The following is a 19225-nucleotide window of genomic DNA, read 5'->3' on the forward strand; positions in this document are numbered from 1 at the left end:
ATATATAATATTAGTACCTTGTTCAATAGTATATCAATTAAGCAGTTCATTAAGAAATTCATAACAAAATAAAGTGTAAAAAATTATTAATTAATATATTTAAAATATACTTATTTTTTTATAATCAAGAGTAAAATAATATTCTTATTGCTGTTTTTTTTTTTTTTTTTGGTTTGGTACTATTTGTTTTTGTTGTTTCTCTTGTTGTTTGTTACATATAGGGATAGTATTGTTGAGTACATCAATGCTACTCATGACAAGAACTTAGTAAACTAAAAAAATTATGTGCGCGTTGAAAAATATTTTTGATTTTAATTATATTAAAATAAACATATATAAACTTAAAATATTTAAATTATTTTATGTTATATTATTTTATGTCAGTATTGTAACCTTCTTAGTATACCAAGTTTAATTTTTATAAGAAAAAAGCTCTTCATATCTTAAAACTACTTTGAAATAAGTAAATTATTGCAATTGCATCTTTGCTAATATAATTTTTTTGGAGAAGCAATCTTTTTTTTTTTGTCAAACACTTAAAATTGAAACAATTATTTACTTAAATCAAATAAATTAAACCAAACATTTTCTCAAATCAATATATGCTTCGGTACACTTAAAAACATTCATTACTTCTTCAGATTTGTATTAAAAAAAATTGTATAATATTTTTTTCACACAAAAAAATCTAAGATTTTATCTTAGACTAATCATGTTTTGTTAGAAAGTAAATAATATTTTTATATAATAACTAGTGGGTGCGAATAAAATAAAAATATATAGTAAGATGTTTAATATAAAGAGAGAAAAAACAGTGCTATATTTTTTTAAACATAATATATATATATATATATATATATATATATATATATATATTTTTTATAACTCTGGTTTTTTATAATATAATTATTTTTAATTGACTTGAGAATTATTTTTGCACCACTTTATTTGAGACTTTTAGTGATAAAAAAATGTCATTTTACTTATATAGGTCAACTTAAATAATTTTTTTATGACCCATGCTGTATTCCAAATAAACTCATTTAACACAATGGAACTCTTCTCTTATTTATTAATTTATTCATCATTCATATATACTCCAAACTTTAATTAAACTCCCTTGGGACAGACAGCATTTTAATTTTTTTAAAATATTAAACATTTTAGCTAATAATTTAATATGATTTTTATTTACTATTAGAAATATTATTTTAACGAAGCTTAAAAGAAAAAAATCATCGATTATCATTCAAACACTTAACTTTTCTTGATTAGCCTGTTTATAAACGATTATCATTCAAACTTTCATTTTTGTTTTGAGTAAATTAGAACATAAATCATTGCTACTCTCCAAGGCGATTTCAAAGGACCAAAATAATGAAAATCCCTACCCCATCATATTCATTCATTAATTTATTGATGCACTAAGAATTTGTCCTCAAGGCTAGAAGGTTAGCATCATTTTGTTTATTCATAACAACTACTATATTATTTATTTTGAAATTTTAGATAAAAGTTTTTTTTATATTAATTTTGATTTGTTATTTTACAAAAAAAAAATTATGGAATTTCAGACATAGGGTTTAAAATGAACCCTTTCTTTCAAACCGTTTTTTTTATTATATAATTTTGGTAAAAACTTTGAAGTAAACTATATCCATACGCATACACACATGCACATTTAATTGTTTATATTTACTGATCTTAAAAGATAATAATGTATAACATATATATGTTTTTAATTATGTGAATTATGTGGGATAAGGATTCCTAAAGTATATTCATGCCACATTGTCACCATGACAGCATCATACTGAATCTCATATTGAATTTCATAATTGAACTTGCAAGTTATTAAGTTTTTAAAAAAAGAAAATAATATATAATTGAACTTGCAATGTGCATGCGAATTTAATTGAATATTTTGCGTTAGTTTGCTTTACAACTACGAATTCTGATAAGAGTTACGATAATAACGGAATCAATAAAAAAGCTAAACTCAGATTATGAGTTGGTCATGATCTGCAACTGCGAAGGTTCTTCTCCATGTGGCTTTAAGGTTCTTCCAACTTTTTTTATTAACAATATTAATTCATATATGATTCAACTAATTATAAAAAAAAAAAAGTGTTAAATAAAGTATTAAAAAAGATGGTACCCACTAACACTTTCGAAATTTCTTTTATATATGCACATGATGCACACTTTGCATATATTTTACGTAGTTTATACAACTTTTTTTTTTTTTTTTTCTTTTTCTTCTCTTTTTTACATTTTGTTATGCTTTCAGTATATGTCTTTATGTCGGTGGGAGATAGTTAAAGAAATTACTAAATAACAGAAGTGGAACTTGCAACCATTGTACACAATTTCTATTTTTCAGAGAATAAAATTTAAATTATATATGTAGTTAAACTAATTCTTATCGTCAAAAAAAATTCTCATAAAATTTTTTGTGTTAAATAATCATTATATTTAATATATATATAAATTGATTTAATTTTTAAAAATACAACTAACTGTATTGTAATTCCTTCAATGAAACTAAACGATTAATATGGAACTAAATTGTCTATAAAACTGAATATTATATATACTAAATGGTATTATAATTTAAAATGATTATTAATGAGGGAAATACAAGGTTATGAAAATCCTATTTAATTTTTAATAAAAAAACCCTTTTTTATAGATCTAATAACGAGTATTAGGTATTTAACTTAATGATTTATTATTATTATTATTATTAGTTAAGTCAAAATACTTCATATTTTTATATTTTATTTAACAAAAATATTTTAAAATTGTTAATATTTATTAAGTCAATCAGTATTCTACTTGATTTTTAAAATTTAAGATTTTAAATTCAAGTCTTATATTTATAAAAATAATTAATTTTTATATTATATTTTATTATTTAAAAATTTAAAAATAAATCATTTAAAAAATAGATGATAAATGTTATGGATAGTTATTATATTATTGTTGTTGTAAAAGTAATGTCTCTATATTTTAAAATTAATAGAGTAAGTCGTTGAAGGAGGAAGTTTGAGGTGAGACAGAAATGATTATAACTTATAAAAGTGAAATAATTTAAAACTTGTGAAAAATATATATTTTTATATATAAGTATAAATTATTGTTGCTTTAGATTTTTTATTTTGAATGCGGAGAATGTGTTCCACAAGTTTTGGTTCATGGTAGGTATGAACGTTGAAATAAAGAAGCACGTCAATTCACACTACATCAACTTCAATCATGGCTACAAGTTAGAACCCATCGATAATATTCAAAATAATGGAAGAAATTTAACATAACAACAAATTTATTTGTAATTTTTTCTTCCATTAATTAAGTGTTTTACATATTTTTTAAATTAGTCTAGGTTAAAGTCAATCATCAAAATAATTTACTATAAGCTTGCACTTAAGATTATAATATACTTCTTGACAATTTTTAAATATTTTTCAAAAAAATAAATTCTATAATATTTTAAAATGAATAAAATATCTAATTATTAAACTTTATGATTAATGTGCTAAAAGAAATACTCCGATTTTAAAGTGATTTTACACTACCTTGTCTTCTATATATATATATATATATATATATATATATATATATATATATATATATATATATATATATATATATATATATATAATTAGACACTATAACTTATTCTCTAATGATTAAACATTATTTTTTTATAAAGAAATATCTCTAAATTGTAACTGTGAAACTCTGAAATTTAATTATTATATTTATTTTATATTATTATCTAATTATATATAAAAATTACACCGACTTACATATCATAAACCATTAAAGAAAATGTTAAATAATACGAATTCATATCGTACAAAATCGAATAAAAGATATCACATTCACATTCATAAATTCCGTCAAACTCTTTGTTTTTAATTTTTTAATTTAATATATTACAACATGTGGATTCGAAGTATTTTTTTCAAAAATATTGTCGCATCGTAAACATCACACAACCATGAAGCTCAGATTCTGAAACTACATATTCCTTTCGTTTTTTATTCATAGTGTTTAAGGTTTTGGATCGGACTTAAAAAAATTATTAATATTTTAATTTTTAAAAATATTTATTACTTATTTTCTTATTTTATCCTCTATTTTTTTTATAGTATTTTATTGAAAATATATTATCTTTTTAAATATAATATTAATTTTATATAGGTAGTTAGAAAAAAAATAAATAAACATTAGAAATAAATAGACACATTGTTTAATAAATATATATTAATTATTAAAGATAAAAATGAAAAAAAAATTAATAAATCATTAATTTTAGTAAAATAAAAATAAAAAAATATAACAAATTCTTATAGAATGATTATGAATTAAAAACAGAGGGAGTATGTCATAATTAAAACAAATTGAACAGTTTTGAGGGATAAACATGGGAAGACTTCCTTGGATCCAAAAAATAAATATGTGAATATTGTAGGGCGGTTCCATGCAATTCAAGAGAATGAAGGGGCACAAGCAAAATTTCATAAACACAAAGGACTTCAATTGGAATTTCTCAATTTGCACAGGGAAGGGCAAAATGGTAAATGAGAAAGGGTTATGAAATTCTTAATTCTATCGAAAATGTTGGATGATACTTAAGGGAGGGAACAGCAACTGAAACATTCAAAACACGTGTGAACTGTTTCTCTTAAGTTGGATTAGTTGTCACTGAAAAAACTCTCCTTCACTTGCTCAAACAAATGGCTTCATTGAAACTTCCAGAGGTTGTTCCTTCTCCTACCCAAGACAGTGAACGACTCAGAAACGCTTTCCAAGGTTTCTCTCTCTCTCTCAAAACAGGGACATATATTGAAAAACTGATTTTTTAAAATATTTTTTATGATTTAAGTTATTGCTGAATTTGGGCAGCAAGAATTCTGTTAAAAAAAACACTGAAATTTTGTAGTTTTTCGTTTTTGGGGTAATGGGTTTTCCACAAACATTATTGTGTGAAATTGTATAAGGTTCTTTGGTTTTATCTTTCCAATGGAATGTAATGAGGTATTGTCAACGCTTATGCTTGTTTTTTAGTCCTTTTTTTTTCCTCTCGGTTTATGGTTATTTGTGTAGGAGTTATGTTTTTCGTATAAGATGGTTGGTGATAATGGTGAAACTTGATATAGGATTTGGGACTGAAGAGAAAGCGATAATATTGGTATTGGGACACAGGAATGCTCAACAAAGGAAGGAAATCAAAGAAACTTATCAACAGCTTTACAATGAGTCACTCATTGATCGTCTCCATTCTGAACTGTCTGGTGATTTTAGAGTATGTCATGGTTTCTGCACTTAATTGGGTTTCTGTTTTCTTTTGCTTTGAAGAAAGTAATTCTCTAACATTGTGTTCTGTTGGCATGTCGTAGAAACTAACCGAAACAATGTCATGCCACTTTTAGTGATTATGCTAATTTGGAATTGTAGTTTTTCTTTGGAACAAATTGGTCAATTATGCTTAGCCTGTAGGTTTCCAACCAGCATTGAACAATCATGTGCTCTTTTGCCTACTCTGGATTTCATTTTTATGTTAATTTAATTCATGGGTACTTCAAATTTCACCCAATAGCTATAGCTTGCTATTGGAATGAAAAAACCATGGGATCTAAGTACATTACGTGGGTAGATTCCAACCAGATTTGATCAAACTTGTTCTTCATGATTAGTTGGCTATTCTAAATGAAGGGAAGTAAACAAAAACATTATGTGGGTATCTCATAAAAAATGGCTTTTTGGTTGGAAACGTTTTCTTTTTTAAATGCTCATGCAGAATTGGATTGCATTTTTTACTTTGTAGATTTCTCGCTTACCTGAATGTTTTTTCATTGTTTCAGTTTTTCCTCTTGTAGGGTAGCTTAAGATAAGGTCACATAAGATACTTCATTTTTCAAAAAGAGAGGCTGTGAAGAAGAGAGAAAATGATCGATAAATGGGTTATATATTTCAAGTTCATCTATCAAATATTTTATATTTACTTCTTCGTTCTTCTGCCTATCAAGGCTTTGGTTAATTGTCATTGTAGATGTCCTAATTTATCAGAAGTGATACATTCTTGTATGTCAGTGCAGATTAATTTGATGAAAGTGTGATTTGGATGCTTCTTTGTCTGTCATTTAGAAGGAAATTACATAGCTCAAGAAAATATATCGATCAATCTTACATCTATTTAGACAAGATATTGATGTTTGTACTGACAATTGTATAGGTTTTGGCACATCATTTCATTTCATGGATAAAGTTTATTGGATTGTTGACTTCAATCTGATTTCCAAAACATGCCATTTTTTCGAAGTAATCATGTGATCTACTATGAAAACGTGACTCGAACTTGTGATGCATGACAGAATGCTGTGATTCTCTGGACTTATGATCCTGCAGAAAGGCATGCAAGACTAGCAAAGGATGCATTGAAGACTAAGAGGAAGGGGATTAAACACCTTCAGGTTTTGGTTGAAATAGCATGTGCATCAACTCCTAACCATTTGGTGGCTGTGAGGCAGGCTTACTGCTCTCTCTTTGATTGCTCACTTGAGGAGGACATCATAGCCTCTGTTGCTCCACCCCTTAGAAAGGTAAGAACATTTCAAAACATTTAGGGTCTGTTTGGATAAATTTCTCTATAAGCACTTTTAAGAGAAAAATATAGGGAGGAAAAATGAAACAAGTTTCTCCATAAGTTAAAATTACTTTATACATATCTAATTTGTAGAAGCTCCCTCGTATAACTTCTCAAAAAACTTATTTCTAACTTATATATAAGTTAGTTTTAACTTATGAAGAAACTTATTTCATTTTTCATTCCTATTTTTGTTTCCTTGAAGGACTTATAGAGAAGTTTATCCAAACAGGCTTATACTTGGATTTGTCTAGTCAATCAAGTGTCTTTCAAGCAAGAAGTAGCTATTTCTTAGTTAAATGTGAATTAAATGTTCCAAAATTCTTAGCACTTTGATTTAAAGGCTCAACGCCTCTTGTTTAACCTCATTTAAGTAAATGAGTGTAAAAATGGGCAATGTTCTGTTGTAATATGAAGTAAAGCAAGAGAGTGAAAAAGATATTACAGAAGAACTTGGTCAAGTTATTATCAGGATGTTTCTTAAATCATGCATTTTTCTTCACCAATCTAATGTTCTTCTTGAATAACTAAGTTATGATGTGAGGATACGCAGAAATACTAAAATTGGTGATGGAGATGAGGAAGAAGAAAGAATACAAATTAAGTTTCAAACTGTAATTTCTATAATCTTGGTTCAAACATGAAAATTATGACTTGAATCGTGGATTACAGTTACTTAAGATTCATGGAATCTTTGAAAAAGCTATTAAAGTCAGAATTTATTATTGCATTCATGATTCACACTAACATTAATTAGTTTCCAATTTGTTCTATGATTTCCTCTCGAAATGTGATATGCATATTGTTGTGCAGCTTTTAGTGAGCCTAGTAAGCTCATACAGGTATGATAAAGTAGCTGTAAATTTGGAGGTTGCCAAGTCAGAGGCATCAAAACTACATGAAGCTATCAACAGCAAGCAATTGGATGATGATCATATTGTTTGGATACTTAGCACCAGGAATCTTTTCCAGCTCCGGGAAACTTTTGCATGCTACAAGAACCTCTACAAGAATACATTGGAACAGGTTTTGCTTTAAATTTTTGGGTTCTTAAATGATTTTAATTTTGATTCGCTAACATTGCTACTGATATATATCTTGTCACTTGATTAAAAGCAACTAAATTATTTCACTTAAAGTGAAAAGCTTCAGTTACTACAATGATTGATAATATTTTGTTCATTACTAATTTAAGTATCTACATTGATATAATCGATCAGATTTACACACAAATATGTGTATTTTTATCTATTTGGAATTTGGATGATTTTCTTGACAGGGCATAAAAAATTGTGGTAATGGTGATTTGGAATCTCTCTTACATGTGGTAATATGGTGTATAGACAGCCCCGAGAAACATTTTTCAAAGGTAATTACAAATTTTCTCCTATTATTATGTAGCATTATTATGTAGAAAACTTAAATGCTAATGCCTTATCATGCTAAGGTGTCAACTCATGAGAATCTACTGATCAAGTACATTCTCGAGATTTATTTAAAATCTGCTTTTCCCCGAACTATACTCCTGCATAGACAATTAGTGACTCCTAAATTTCTAGACATTTTATACAATAAATAGTGCTGGAAAAATGGAATGATATCAGTTTGAATTTCTTTTTTTGTGCATTGTATGTCGTTGTGTAGGCTTTTGTGTACCAAGAGTTTACACGCGCCTACATTGATATGATATTATTCACTTTAGACTTAAATCTTCGTAAATTTGTTTTTGATCATCACCCAAAAGGTCTCATACCATGCTTGTCTAAGTCAATCACCTAGTCGAATCGACTTTGATATCACCTGTTAGGCACTGGGAAGTTCACACATAGATGTCTCTATATTGGTATGGTGTTGTACACTTTAGACTTAAACTTCATGGATTTTTAATCATCATCCAAAAGGCCTCATATAACACTCATCTAAGTCGATTACCTAGTTGAACCGTCAACTTTGATATCATTTATTAGGCATTCGGAGTTCACACACGTCGCTCCAACTTTTATATCATCCATAAGGCACCGTTGGAGACTTTGTAGGTGCTTATAAATCCATGTTTCTCCTCTTGTTCTAACATTTTAGAATTTTATTTGTTTTTCAACAATCCTCCTCTCAAACAAAAAATCATGGTTTAACCTCCCTTCCTTGTACTTCAACTCCATTGAGTTCTTCGGCATGTACAATTCATTAGTTCTTGATTTAAAAGCGCATGGTGACTTGAGCTTATTTCGTAGAATTTTCGCATTTGTCTCATTAGCAATAAAATTTTAAACGTTATCATCCACAAATTACGTGATAAAGCCACACACCTATTAGTGTTCCAAGTCCCATTCTTCATCAGACTTGGAATGCGGCTTATTAGCAACAAAGATAGGAAGATGCAAAGTCTAGACAAATAACAAGTCTTTCATCTTGCCCTTTCACAAGTGATAATTTGTTTCATTCAAAAAAGTCATCTTTGTGTGTGCTTTCATCATTCAAGCAAGCCAAGCAATCCCTTAACCAAAGAGCTCTTATGCCACTCAAATAGGGGAAAAACTCAACACAATAACAACTCCTCAATGAAAGAGCAATAATCATCGAAAATAGAATCTCCCAACTTGTAAGAATTAGTGAGAAGTACTGATAAGATATAGCAACAAGAGATAACTCAAATGCACAGAAGACATATTTCTTTAATGCAAGGGTAAAATCCACGGGTTATCCAGATCAAATAAATAGTACAAAAGAGTCTTTAACAAGTGCACAAACAATGCATACACCTAGCCAAACAAATTAAGCACCAATGCTTACCAATGAGAAACAAGAAAATGAAAACTCCAAAAATAGAGTTGTTGATACGAACAACTTTTCCCTGGGTCTAGACATCTATTCGATGGTCAAACTGTTGAATATGAAGAAACACATAATGAACTTGTTCAAAATATCCAATTGTGAATGAATCTCTTTCTATTTGAAAAACATTGCCTAGTGAAAATGCAAAAATGCACAATAGTTTTCTCTCTTCTCTTATCCTCTATTTATTTGCCGTTGTTCTCTACAAGGATTTAGCCTAAAATTGGTCTTGTTTCGAGATAGACCAAATCTCCTACTACCGAGGCTAAATTTCTAAGGTAATAATTTTCAGAATTTTCCGTTCAAGTAGTATGAATAAATACAATAGATTCCTAATATTGAAGGGTTGTGTGACAATTGGCAACATCTCCTAGGAATTCTAGAATTTTCTGGCTTTCTAGGAATTGAAATAACAATAAGAAAAGAAACAGTAATTCAATTTGGGCATACGAGCTAGATTCTAATATTTGAAGTCCTTAACTCACCGGATAAGATTCTTTAGAAATACTTCTATGAGAGAAAAATAAGTTGAAAAATTGAAATAAATTTTTTCATAAAATAAAACTAACTTATGTATGAGTTGAAAATAAGATTTTAAAGAGACTAATAAAAGAGTTTCTACAAATTAACTTAGGCATAAGCTAATTTCAGCTTATGAAGAAACTTATTTCATTTTTCTCTCTTATTTTACTCTTTTAAAAGTGCTTTTGAGGAAGTCTATCAAAACACGCCCTAAGGCTTCATGCACAGTCCTGCTTGTGGATGTTTTTGGCTATGAGCTAGGGGGTCTCTCAATAATGAGTCTTGTCTCAATCCTAATTTGATTCTTCTCCACTTAAAGTATGATTGTCTAAATTTTCTCAACCTTCTAGAAAGAGTTCTTTTTCTTAAGGAAAATGTTCAACTAAGATTTTGGTTTTCGCCGTAACATGATTGTATTTGTATAATTTCTCAATTTTTTTTTCGCTTTTTGTGATAATAATTCCTTATCCATAAGTAAACATCTTTTTTATTCCTTTAGATATATACAATTCATTGTTTTTGTCCTTCGAAATAGTTTTCCAATTCTGAATTTTGACATCAATTTGTTGTTTTGGAGGACCAATTCTATGCAAACACTTAATCTTGGGAGAATCAAATTAGTTACTCTAATTTCTTTCAAGTTGCATTAAGACTATATACTATAATCATGACTTCATAGGATCGAGCCCTGATCCTTAGTTAAAGAACATAAGTGTCTAACTACTTGGACTAACAACTTTTGATTGTAAGATTCATTATGAAAATCCTCAACTGCAACAATTGATTATGTTGTCATTTTTCTTGGCTTTTATGCACCTTAAAAGGTTGTAAGAGATTCTATTCTTGGGTTTGGAACCGATGAAGATTCACTCAACAGAGCAATTATAACTCGAGCTGAAATCGACCTGTTGAAAGTGAGATTCGAATATAGCAACATGTACAAGTCGAGTCTTGATGATGATGTTGTTGGGGACACCTCAGGGGACTACAGAGATTTTTTGATGACTTTGTTAGGGAAAGGTCCCAATGAAGAGTGACACATTATAACCAACTAGCACCTCTCATGGTGTTCTGGGATTGCTTGTAACCTGAATTTGATGGTCTAGACTTTGTAACATATATGTTGCTCCTTTTTATTTCACAAGAACCAGAATTCAAGATTGAAATCAAAACCATTTGTTTGTTATTCTGCATTGACTTTGTGTAAATTAATTGTACCTTGGTGTCTTCTCCAAAATAAACCGAATGAACTTGGTGTATAGTAATTAAATAACAAGATATTTATGATGTGAAACATAGCAGTTGTTGTGTTGCTTATTTCTGTAGTTCCTAGTTTTTTCTCCCTAAACAAATTATATGCTTCATTTACTTATTATTATAATGAAACACTAGTCAATGACTTACTATTAAAAATTATGTAGTTTCTACAGTGTTTTTTGGCACTCCTAAAGACTATTAGAATTTCTAGCATCCAAAAAACGGTTTCTTCCTTTTATTCAAACTAGTAGTACATATACTCGTAAGATGTACAGGATAAATGGTGTAAACAAACTAATATTTTTATTATTTTAAAAATTAAAATTAAAATTTATAACTAAAAATAAGAGTTATATATATATATATATATATATATATATATATTATTGAATATATCTTTTTATCAACATAACTATTAAATAATATTAATAATACTCTTAAACTTGTTGCTACAATTTTATAAACAAAACTTTTTTAAAATTGTGTAAGAAAAAATGATTATATATCTAATTTTATTTATCAAACAAGACAGTGCTACTTGAGATTATTAAAACTTCATAACCTGGTGTAATAACCTAATCAATAAAAGTTCATTTAAAATTAAATAAATATAATCAAATTTATAAATTATGCTTACCTATAAATTTATTTCATAATGTATTGCAATTAATTTATAAATAAAATTTTATTATTAATGTTGTTCCTGCCGTAAGTCCGCTGTCATCGTTAGGGTCACCGCATCCGAGGTATTGTGCGCTTTGACTCGTTGGGCCGTCACAGTTTTATCCTTTAAAAGGCGCCTCGATGGGTTAAGGAGGAAGGGTGTTTATAAACTACCCTTAGCCTTGACTACTAAGCATACCGGAATACGGTAATCCTAACGATGACAGGGACTTACGGTAAGAACATTGACACTAGAAGGAGGGCCCAGGCCACTCTTGCCCCTTAGCATCGATTGGGGGGCTTGTTCCGGTGCCTAAAAGTCTCACATCGCTTAGGAGTCGAGACTAAGAGTAGTTTATAAACACCTTTCCTTCTTAACCCACCGAGGCGCCTTTTAAAGGACAAAACTGTAACGGCCCAACGAGGCAAAGCGGACAGTATCTCGGATACAGTGACCCTAACGATGACAGCGGACTTACGGTAGGAACAAATGTATTTACAAACAGAATAAAAAAAAGTATACTAAATTATCTCCTAATTTGGATTGACTTTTTTGAGGAGAAAATTGTTCTAATATTAACTTTATATAATAAAATTTCATAATTATTTTTAATTAATTTATAAATAAGATCTTATTATTAATATATTTATGATCCTTTTATTAGTAAAAAATAGTTTATTGAATTATCTTCCAATTTAGCTTGACTTTTTTGAGAGGAAAAGTTGATTCAAAGTTAACAATTTTATATAATAAGATTTAGACCGACTTTTTTTTTTTTTTTTGGGTTGTTATAAAGTTAATAACTTTATATAATAAGATTTTATAATTAATTTATAAATAAAATCTTATTATTAATATATTTATGATCTCTTTATTGAGTAAAAAATTGTTGATTGAATTATGTATCAATTTGGACTTACTTGTTTTTGGGAGAAAAGTTGTTCCACCATTAACAACTTTAAAAGATAAGATGTTCGAGATAAATAGTGTAAAAAAGTAATTTTTTATTATTTTAAAAATTAAGTTAAAAGTTAAAAGTAATAATTAAGAGTTATATATATATATATATATATATATATATATTATTGAATTTTTATTTATCAACAAGGTTACTAAGGGTCCGTTTGGACAAACTTATTTAAAATATTATTTAATTTTTATGTTATAAGTACTTAAAATTTAATAAATTGTTGCATTTGAATATACGTTTTAACAAACACTTATACAATTATAAAGTGTTTAGATGTATAATTATTTAAGTACTTATAAAATATTATCTCATTTTAAAAGTTAAAAAAATTACAAATTAAATTTTGACTAAAAGAAAAATAAAAATATAAAATGTAACTAAATAATTTTTAAAAATGGTAATATACATCACAATAGTATTAAAAATGATAAAAAAAATTACATTTTAGTTTATAAGAAAATAAAATAAAATACTAAAATATGATAAAACAATTATATAATCATGATTCAAAATTAAGAATCCTAAATTTTAAAAAAGTAAAAATAAATTTTAAATATTTTATAAAATCATGATTAAAAAATTATTGTATAAATATCAACCAAAAAATTATTCGAAATGTGCTACTTTAGAGAAAAGAAAAATTTTATGAGATTTTTTTTAATAGAGAAATGTGAATTTTAAATCGCCATAAAATGGAATTTTCATAAAATAATCAAAAAATACATTTTTTTACTTGTCTCACATTTTCTAACATTTTTAAACCATGAAAAATGCACTTCATTCTACATTAAAAATTGATGCATTTTTATTATTTTAAAAATATATTTAAAATTATTTTTAAAGTGCGTTCTTATTATAAATCGACAAATAACAATCTATATATTTTAGACATTTATTAAATTATTATTAATTATATTAATTATTGAAAATTAATAATGACTATATTATATTGTTATTTATTTCAAGTAACTGTTAAATAATAATTTTACTTATCGAATTCTATAATTACTTATTTTAGTAAATTTTACCTATAATTATAATAATATTTACATGTTTTGTATATTTCTTGTTTAAATATAATTACGCAAAGATACATTAAATTAACAATCTTCAACATTATAAAAAAATCAAGACAACATATAGTCATAGGTTTAGCATGACACATATTTTTCATTATTAAGACATTAACATCCATCAACTCTAAAACATATCCAACCTATTAAGTAACTCAAAAAATCAAATTCATGCATGATCAATTATCAAAAGCAAAATATGTAAATTGTCCCAAAATTAATCTTGTTTCAAATGTAGAAACATAGATTCAAATTCATGAGTTCATCATGTCCAACAAAAAAAAATAATACTATCTAATGAAAATCCTTCGTATGGTGTTGGCATGTCATGTCCACTCCCTTCATCCTATAAAATACAAATTGTTTAATGTTATCCTTATTAATAAAATATGCATAAAATATTAAACTTTTAAGTATTGATATAATTTAATTTAGTACAAAAACATATAAAACACTTATTGCTACATTGCTACTACCAAACATAACCTCTAACTCAGTAGGAATATATCCTTCCTTCATTTGTATGTAAGAAAGCATGACATTTTTTAATGTCTTAACATTTTCTTGAGAAGTTGTCAATTGATCCTTCAAATTAATTACTTCCTTTTTTAGTTGAGAATTTTCGGTTGAATCAAATTTTGAAGAACTACACCCTACACCACTAAATCTTGTGGATGATTGAAATGCAACACTATGTAGACCTCCTAATCCTAAGTAACATACACATCCAACATGATCATTTTCCAACACTTTACTAATACTATAATTAGTTGAAATTTTATTAGATTTTCCACTTTGACTCATTTCTGTTGACGTCTTCTCTTGAAAGAAAAATGAATGAAAATAAATATTTTACATCAATGTTTGCTTGGTCACATTATTTTACATATTTATAAAATTTCTTAGAAACAAAATTTTCAGATTGCTCAAACAATCCTAAACTTCTTGTACCAAGGTTAGGATCTAATAAAACTGCCAATACAAGGTTAGTAACCAAGTTCTGAATCCTAATTATTTGATAATAAAAATACTCATCACTCTAATTTTTGTATTCATGTTTTTATTTTTGCTATTTTCCTTGTTTGCAGAAAAATGCAAAAGTTGTTATTATTGATAGCTACGAAGATGTTCCTGCCTACGAAGATTTTTTATCCATTACTACATCCATCCGACTAAGCTCAATAAGAAGAAAAAACTAGATAAGTAAATTAATTTTAAAAATGGCTTATATAAAAATGAAAATTAGATAAATAATTTAAAATATATATAAAAAGGATTTAGATAAGTAATTTTAAAAAAAATTCATGGTTACCTAAGGTGTAGCATTTAGTTAATGCAAGTGAAGTAAATTGAGAGAAGCTTTTTAGTTAATCTAAGAGAACAAAAACCTACTTTAGTTTAAATTTGTATACAAATAAATTATTTAAAAATTGACATACATGAATTAATTAGATAAATGATATTTTACCTATAAAAAGAAAAAAATGTATTTATAATCAGAATACAAACTATAAAAAGATAAATAAGAGTTAAAATCAATTTAAATTTTAGTTAGATCTAACATATATCAATATTCTATTAGTTAATGATATTAGTTAATCTACTTTATTTTTAAATATTCTATAGTCAATTATTAATATTATATTCAACTAACATAAATATTATATCAATATTAAAATATTAAAAATTAGGATAATAGAATTAGTTCTGACAAATTTTTAATAACTTTGTTTTTACTATAGTCTTAAACAATGTAATATACTTCCTTTATTGAGGCATATGTTTGGATAACTTTTTTGAAAATAGCAATGAGATATGTTTCCATGAGTTATCTTCAAACCTTTTTGCTTTTTAAAATACTTTACATTTTACCAGCCAAACCTTTTTGGAAGAATATTTTAAATACTTTTTTAAACATAAATATTTAACATATTCCCTATAATTGTTCAAAATTATGTAGAATCCTCATCACTACTTATCAAGGATATCCTATTCCTTAAAGTAATATGGGTAATATAATTTTTTTTAATCACAAATAACTAGCCACATTTAATTTGTTTGGACATTCAACAACTTATACTTGTGCAGTAAGATTTTGAACCAACATACGATGATCAAAAGGAAGGTGAACACTAGCCTTGATTGCAATAACATTCATGCTTGTATCCCCTGTTTTCATTCCACACAATGAACAAAATAAGCTAATATGCTAATGCATGAATACCTTTATTTTCTTTTTTGTGTTTCTACACTCTTTAGGCATCAGTCAAAATAAATTAAAAGAAAAACAAGGAAAATAAAGATATGTTGAATTGTTATAAGACACAATGACGTGTATAACTATTGAGTAGTGTCAAACATAATAGTTAACATACTGAAAAGTCAAAAGCATCAAACTGCAAATTAAAATACAACCAAGTATCAAATTGGATTGAATTACCGTCATTTTTTACACCAATAAGCAGCTTTGTCTCTTCTCCGGTTGTTATCATTGCATTATATTAAATGCACAAACAAATTCAATCCATTATGAAACAAAACAAAAGAATGCATTATGAACCAAATTTTTGTGCCATGTACTCGTTAACTTCTACAATCTTTGATTATATCAATATTTAGATACTGACTTAAGGTTACTTTGTTGTGAAATCTAGACATTCATGAACTTCTTGAGAAAAAACATAGATGGATTTAGCATGGACACTATTCTCCTTGATTTTTTTGAGGGGTCTTTAATTATTCACAAATGGATGTGCAAATTGAGTGGAAGTCCTTAAATAGTGGAAATATTTAAAAGTTAAATAGTTAAAAAAAATAATTTTCTTCCCCTAGTTTGAATCTATTCCTAGTCAAAAACTCATCTTCAAGTTTTCACATAATTTTTTTGTCGAGCACAAATCTTTCTCTCTCAATGTCTCCAATGTCTAAGCAACCCTTCATGTTTCTTTATTATATAATTAAAATCTCAAACACTATTCATACAAGCACACACAAAACAATCAATCACAGAAAGTGACACCACCACCATCATCCAAAATCTGAACAAATCAATATGGTATTCCTAATCCAAACTTCAAACCCAAATTCATATTTCACAAATCCACACACCTAAATCCCATTTGGTGCATTCGAAGATCCAAATGATAGTGATTTCTTCAAGGCCAAACTGCTCCCATATGAGACCATTGGCGTGTTTGCTGTTGGGTTAGAGAGTTTAGTCCCTTTTAAAATGTTTATTCCTGAGTTTCCCTCATCATTCTCTCTAGTGGAAAACTTCTGTGGTGGAAGTCTAACAACACTGTAGGTGGTGTTGGAATCAATAGAAAAGAAAGCATTGCCTGAGAAAGGAAAACTTCTAAAGGCAATGGTTGAAGCTGGACCAATGCTTTAGACCCTTCTCTTCGCAAGATCATACCACTCCCACAACGGCAACACCCTCTCCACAACTCAACTCCATTGAGATCCCTCTAGTGGCCATTTCACCTCATGACTCTACCAAACTTTCCCTTTCAACAATAACAAAAGGGACCTTGTTTTCTCTCTAGTCACTGACTCACCATTTTCAAAGACTAGAAAGCTTACACCTATCACCCTATTGCATTTACTCATAGCAGCAAAAACAACAGAAATTTACTCAATTCATAACAACAAGAAATTCAAAAAATCCAACAAAACCTGTTGCAGTATAAAATCCACAAAAATTCAAACAAAGCCTTTTGATAAATCATACCACTATAATGTTATTATTCAAACTCATAACCTTCCTCTGACAAATACAGTCCAACACAACATTCAAACAAACCTGAAACAGAAAAAACTAGTAGAAAAACCCAAATGCACTAACCTTTGTGTGCATTAGCAGATTTCGTGATTAAAACAAATAACTTTTCATCGTGTCTCATTAGCCAATTTTGAATTTCAAATCAATTTTCATCGTCTCTCTTTTGCGTGTAGGTCCTATGGAAAATGAACTTTAATGTGTGTGGGTTTCGTGAGAAATGAGTTTAGTGAGTTTCATGTGTGGGTCTAGGAAATTATTTTCCTGAGTTTCAATTTGATGTTAGGGTTCTTAATTTGTTAACAAAATAAATTATTTTCTATTTTCTTCTAAATTGATTTTATAATTATTTTATTTTATTTTTTAAATTTCATAAAAGAATTGCTTTAGTCACGTGCAAGGCACGTATAATCAACAAAAGAAAATTAATAAAAACTATTGAACATTCTGAGGGTTTAAAACTGCCAAAAAAGTGTCAACACTTATAGCGGTTACCATTCCTAGGGTTTTAAAACCGTCAGACAGTTTCAACACTTGTAGCGGTTATCATCCCTACCACAAATTGTAACCTTTTTTTTGGTGAAATTGCAAAAAAAAATGCTAATAATTACATTTTTTTTTACAGTGATTTACTTATGATTTGATTAACAATTAAAAATAAATTTTATTTATTAAATAAATAATTTATGAGTAAGTTATAAATAAATTTTATTTATCAAATAAATAATTTGTGAAGATGATACTTGCGTATTTTTTTTTAATTTTATAATAATATTCCTATATAGTGTATTACTTAATTAATTTTATAATAATATTTTTTATTGATTATAATATTATATTATTATAAATATGTTAATAGTATACATTTAATGTTATCAAATACTATTGTCTGATAAAATTAATAATTAAAGTTTATGATATAATTTATTATACATATTAATTATGATTCGTTTGAATAGAAACTTTGATATTAAAAATAGAAGTTATTATATATTTTAATATTATTATGGTAAAGTGTGTGAATTGTGATGCATTATGAGTGATAAAAGTAGCATACTAATTTTATGCATAGGATTGATAGTTGTTCAAAGTAGTCAAAGCTACTATCGCACTACATTATAGACATGAAAATTCAATTACTCAACACGTACTAATTTATCTTATTAATGAGTAATGACATAGAGTTTGAAAGTGTCATGATTAACTCTCAATAAAGGTACATCATTGCACATATGTTATGGTCCACAATTTTTTGCACATGTCTAAAGGATATTAATTAATTAATTATATTATTACTATTACTATTACTATTGTTAAATATTATTTATTATTTTAATTTAAAAAATATATATCATTAAACAACCATGAGAAAAATAGTTGAATAGGGTGATCTAGTGAATAAAACATTATTTTGTGTCCATAACATATTGAGTAGTATGTGTCTATATTAGGAAATGATATAAAACTCCATCAA

At 27.1% G+C, this 19225-nt stretch overlaps 1 protein-coding gene across 1 annotated transcript; it reads left to right on the top strand.

Annotated features, from left to right (window-relative positions):
- The first annotated feature begins 4631 nt into the window (after positions 1-4631).
- ANNAT3 (annexin 3) lies at positions 4632-11303 on the top strand. The gene is made up of 6 exons (XM_020358661.3): positions 4632-4821; positions 5169-5314; positions 6384-6611; positions 7469-7681; positions 7935-8024; positions 10834-11303. Exons 1-6 carry the CDS (start codon positions 4746-4748, stop codon positions 11044-11046), a joined length of 966 nt encoding a protein of 321 aa, XP_020214250.2. The 5' UTR covers positions 4632-4745; the 3' UTR covers positions 11047-11303.
- The last annotated feature ends 7922 nt before the right edge of the window (positions 11304-19225 follow it).

Source organism: Cajanus cajan, chromosome 8, assembly GCF_000230855.2.
Source record: "Cajanus cajan strain Asha chromosome 8, NIPB_CcT2T_4, whole genome shotgun sequence".
NCBI lineage: Eukaryota > Viridiplantae > Streptophyta > Magnoliopsida > Fabales > Fabaceae > Cajanus > Cajanus cajan.